At 50.9% G+C, this 5,185-nt stretch overlaps 1 protein-coding gene across 1 annotated transcript; it reads right to left on the bottom strand.

The window, feature by feature from the left end:
- Window positions 1-1,914: 1,914 nt before the first annotated feature.
- On the bottom strand, window positions 1,915-3,603 carry LOC123160975 (uncharacterized). Its single transcript, XM_044578827.1, has 2 exons — window positions 2,614-3,603; window positions 1,915-2,398 (listed from the first exon to the last, which is right to left on the bottom strand). The coding sequence occupies exons 1-2, from the start codon at window positions 3,093-3,095 to the stop codon at window positions 2,326-2,328; spliced, it is 555 nt and encodes a 184-aa protein (XP_044434762.1). The 5' UTR covers window positions 3,096-3,603; the 3' UTR covers window positions 1,915-2,325.
- Window positions 3,604-5,185: the final 1,582 nt, after the last annotated feature.

The following is a 5,185-nucleotide window of genomic DNA, read 5'->3' as shown; positions in this document are numbered from 1 at the left end:
ATGTATGAAACAAAAGTGGGATTAACTACACCTGGTAGTAAGAAAAATTTGTCATATATATATATATATATATATATATATATATATATATATATATATATAGGAGTAGGATTTCTACAATAACTTGCCAAAGAACTAGTTAAGGTTTTCGACGGTGTAAAAGTTCTCAAAAATACTAAAAAAATACTGAACCAACACACCTATAATATAATAAGATCCAACGGGTGGATTGAAAAAATATGATTGCATGTGTCCTGGACAAAAATAACAAATGTTTCAATATATATTGATCCTGCAGTAAGCTGAAATGCTTGTTTTTTTTGTTGAGGGCACAAAAATGCATATTTTCACAATCACACCGTTGGATCATCTTATTATATTAGAGTGAGGTTCCCCTATTTATTTCATATTTTTTACCTACTTTTAAACCGTTAAATGTTAAGCAAGCCTTAACTAGTTCTGTGGCAAGTTATGATAGACGGTCTATTCTGCTAATATTAGCAGAATAACTATTCGGCACACCACTTCGGCACTGCACGCTCAAAAGAAGCGCACTGCATCATTTTGACGACGAGCACTGCAATAGAGACTAGTGAACTTCTCGTTGGAAAAAACTGCACGCGGTGTTTTTTCGGTACTGTTTTCGCTCTAATTTTTTAACCGTTTATCGGAATGAGGCGTGTAATATATCATTGAAAAGCTATGGATTAGGCACAACTTCGACATGTTGAACACTTTTCGAGATTCCACACGGTTTAAGAGCAGTTTTGAAAATAGTGCGCCGGATGACGAGTGGCAGCGACCGTTTTTTCGCGTTTTTTTCTAAACCGCTCGTCGGAATGAAGCAAATGATACGCCGTTGGATAGATATCATCGAGGCGTATCTTTTTCATATATAAATCTTTCTCTAATTCATTACGGTCTAAGAGCAGTTTCAAATTTACTAAACTGCGGAACTCTGTTTTTCAAATTTTTTGAAATTTTCGGTACTGTTTTTGCTCCAGTTTTCTAACCGTTTGTCGAAACGAGACATATGATACACCCTTGGAAAGCTACGGACAAGGCGCAACTTTCATATGTTGAAATATTTTTGAGATTCCTTATGATTTTAAGTTAATTTTGAAAATCGTGCGACTGACGATGAGTGGCAATGGCCATTTTCGCAAAATTTTTACAAACGTTGATCGGAATGATTCAAATTATATGCCGTTGGAAACATATCATTGAGACGCAACTTTTTCATGTAGAATGCTCCCTCTAATTACTTACGGTTTAAGAGCAGTTTTAAAAATACCAAAACACGGACACTCTGTTTTTTGCGGCACCCAAATCATCGCGTGTACTGCATCAGACAGATGAACGCACTGCTTCAGACCGCAAAACTGCACTGCATCAAACAGTCAAGTGAACTTGCTGGTTTCTTTTGTCGGGAGTTAACTTTCTCACACGAGTTTTTGTGAGTGTTTTTCAACATTTTTTATGAACGAGTGGACCGCGGTGACAAGGGCAAGTGAATCACAACCTTATGTCAGAGTGAGCTACATAATTATTTTGTCTTTCTTAATTTCTTTGTAAATTCATCTAGACTACATGGTCAATATTAGTGAGCTACATGGTTAGTATTAGTGAGTTGCATCAATTTTTTCTTGTGTTCGTTTAACGCTACATAATTGTTTTGTCTTTCTTAATTTCTTTGTAAATTCATCTAGACTACATGGTCAATATTAGTGAGCTACATGGTTAGTGTTAGTGAGCTGCATCAATTTTTTCTTGTGTTCGTCTTCTCCTGCAAAATATAGTTTAACTGAAAGGAGACGCATGTGTGTATTTGCATCAGAGCAACCATGAGCTTCATTGCTTTTTTGTTTTTGCGAAGTGCACCGCCAAGGTTTTCTTAATAAACTGCATCGATATCCATACAAATTTGCAAAGAAAAAATTTCCTCCAAAATAATAAAAAATGATCTCCTTTGTACAACTTTTTTTACAAAGTGAATTCCTTCGTACTATGCCCTGTACTGCAATTCTGTCGTTCATTGCGATGCAAAACACATCAAAATTCCTCAAATCAAAACAACAAAACAAGGGACAACGGAAAAAATAAAAGCACAACCAAGGCCATCTGAACCATGCATGCAGCACATCTGAGGTGCACTCCAGGGCCATCTAAACCTCGAATGTACGTGGCATCTCTGGTCCAGAATCGCCAGCGAACCACACAACCGTGACGAGCATACTGCACGGCGGCGCTGAGCCGAACAGCAGTCCTGGGAAGATGCAAAGTCGATCATGGGAAGTGAGGGGCGGCGGGGTTGGCGCGAGCAGTTCACTCCGGGGGAGGAGACCCGCACTGCGATGGTTGCAGTGATGTACTGCATGCAGTGGTACTTCTTTTCTTCCTGCGAAAAATAGCAAGAACCTCAGCAGACAGAGTGAGCCGCAGCAGACATATGAGCGAACCTCTCAAAAAGGAAGAAAATTTTTCTAAGAAAATATGAACTTATAGTTCCCTAGAGAATTAACACCCCTTTTTCTGAATCAAAAAGTGAATTGCAATTGGGATACAAGGGAGCTCTGGAAGAAGATACAAGGGGAGGTTGATGCAGTGCAGTACCTCATGGAGGCGGACGTCCGGGAAGTCGAGGGAGGAGCTGGATCCCATTGGGAGGGACAGGGGGAATAACCCTCATACCTCTTCTCTAAAGCAAACCATGGAGGGTACGTGCGAGATGTATTGCCACTGTCACCACCTTCGTAGTCGACGCAGGGGGGTGGACGACACACAGTGTTGCGATGTGCTGCGGGAGGCTCACCATGCAGACTGCAGCAAGCGGGGAGAGTACTGCAACCACGCGAGCCGATGTGGCTAGCACCTAGCGCCGGCGACGTGCTGCGGACGCCTACCCGTGGCGGAATGCATCGAGTTATCAGACTTCTCCAGATGGCCGAGGGAAGGGTCGTGGATGCCGTCGTCCATGCAACGGGGATGGAGATGCCCGGATCCAGCGATGGTAGAGCGCCCGATGCAAGCGTTGACGGGGATCGGGGGTTGGTTCCTGTCAAACCCAGGTGAGAAACAGCAGCGCCGGTGGCCATAGCTCCAATGGGAGGTGGCCGACGCGTGGTCAGGTGCAGGCCGGCGATAGCAACCCGCGGAGGGGGGAGTTGCTCGATGGGGCCGCCCTGCCGGAGAGGGAGAGGAAGACACTGGCCCCGGCGGCGTTGCCATGGTGGAAGGTGGTGGGGCGTGTGGATCCGGCAGAGCCAGGGGCAGGAAGGTGTGGATCCGAGAGCACCGGCGCGGGACTGGCGGAGGTCGGTGAGGCAGGGCCGAGGCCGTGGTTGGAGGTAGTCGGGACGCCTCGGGTGGTGGTGAATGGAGCGGCGGTGGCGGGGAGGTCCGTGTGGACGGCGGCGCGCGCGGCTGATGGTGGCAAGGGGTAGCCCGATCCGGCGGCGAGGGAGGCCGGGAACGGCCCGATCCAGTGGCGAGGGAGGCCGGGCGGCCCGATCTGGCAGGGAGAAGGTGAGAGAGGAGGTCCGGCCGACGGTTGGAGGGGGTGGGACGCGCCGGCCGTGGATGGTGGTGGAGTCGGGGGGCTGGTTGGCGGGGGGAGAATGGTGGTGGAGGCGGAGGGAGTCGTGGGGGTGGGGGAGGAAGAGATGCGGTTTGTGGGTGGGTGGGCTGGGGGTTGACCTTATTACGTTGCGAGGTGTTAGCAGATTAAGCGTTCTGATGTGCAGAATAAGACTCTTAAGCATTTTGGTGTGCAGAATAAGGGTCTTAAGGGTGTTATCATAATAGACCCACCCTATATATATGCAGAATAAGGGTGTTATCATCAAAATAAGGGTCTTAAGGGTGGGTCTATTATGATAACACCCCTTAAGACCTTATTCTGCAGACCCAAACCTTATTCTGCACACCACCAACAGAAAAACCCACCCCTCCTCCCACGGCCGCCCACCACTCTCCCTCAAACCCCACTACTCCACCAACCTCCCTCCACGGTACCCCACCACACCACCACTTGCCTCCCGCACCGCTGTCGCCCACCACCTGCTTGGCGACCGACGACCACGGGGATGGCCCGACCACCGCGGCGCCCCACCCCACCGCCTTCTCTCACTCCCGGCCGGCGCGCCTCCCTTCCCCAACCCACAGCCCCCCGCCTCCTCCTCCTCCCGGTAGGGGCCGCCCCTCCTCCTCCTCCTTTCGGTCGGCGCCGCCCCGCCTCCCCATGATGAGCCATCACCGGATCTGGTCAGCCACGGGCTCGTGGATCCAGCCATCCACAGGCTTCGCCGAGCCGCTATCTCCGGATCCATGGCTGGCCACGCAGCCAACGCGGACGCGGCCTCGATCTGGAGTGCCTCCACCGCCCCCTACCGCAGCCCCGGTAGGACACCACCACCTGCCCCCACAACGCCGCTCAACTCCCGGCACCGCCCCGCGATGCACCACCATCCAGCAACCACCCCCCGACCGCCGACGGAGATCCGGGCGCGCCGCCCCAAGGCGCCCCGTGCGGCTGCTGGCGTGGATCCGGGCGCGCCGCCCCCATCCACCCCGCGTGCATGCCGGTGTAGATCCGCCCCCGTCGCCCTGCCGTGGCCTACCCAACCGCACGGTCCTCCCCCTCGCTCCCCGTTTCCTCACCGCCACCAAGATTGTCAGGACCCCGACTCAATGCCACATCGATCTAGCATGTAACACCTCATATCACTTTGCGGCCTCACGCACGGTATTCCCACGGGTGTCGCCTTACCTTTGCCCGGGACCGTTTGCGCCTTTTGGCACACGTATATGACAGTGTCGCTAGCATCCATATGATAAGGAGCCCGGGCTGACATGGCTAGTCGTAAACCCAAAGTGGCACAAACTTACAGGGACAGGCATCCATGACCCAGCATCGAACGTGTCGGTCATCAGCGAGTGAATCCAGGCTGTAGCACTGGGCTAGCAGGACTCCGGTGAACCGGGCTGTAGCAGGCTAACAGGACTCCGGTATTCATCGCGTGACATTTCCCCGAAGGGACAGACACAGGAACGAAGAAGGACACATGCCGGCCAGCCTAAGTGTTCCGGAGCAGTAGCAAGCTACCATGGCTCAGTGGAAACACTAGGAGACATTTCCCGGTAAGAGAGGCTACTAAAGATAAACAACTAGATGGTCAGATCCCAC

The sequence above is a fragment of the Triticum aestivum genome, chromosome 7B (assembly GCF_018294505.1).
Source record: "Triticum aestivum cultivar Chinese Spring chromosome 7B, IWGSC CS RefSeq v2.1, whole genome shotgun sequence".
Taxonomy (NCBI): Eukaryota; Viridiplantae; Streptophyta; class Magnoliopsida; order Poales; family Poaceae; genus Triticum; species Triticum aestivum.
The sequence above is the reverse complement of the archived record's forward strand: the minus strand, read 5'-3'. Positions and strand labels throughout refer to the sequence as shown.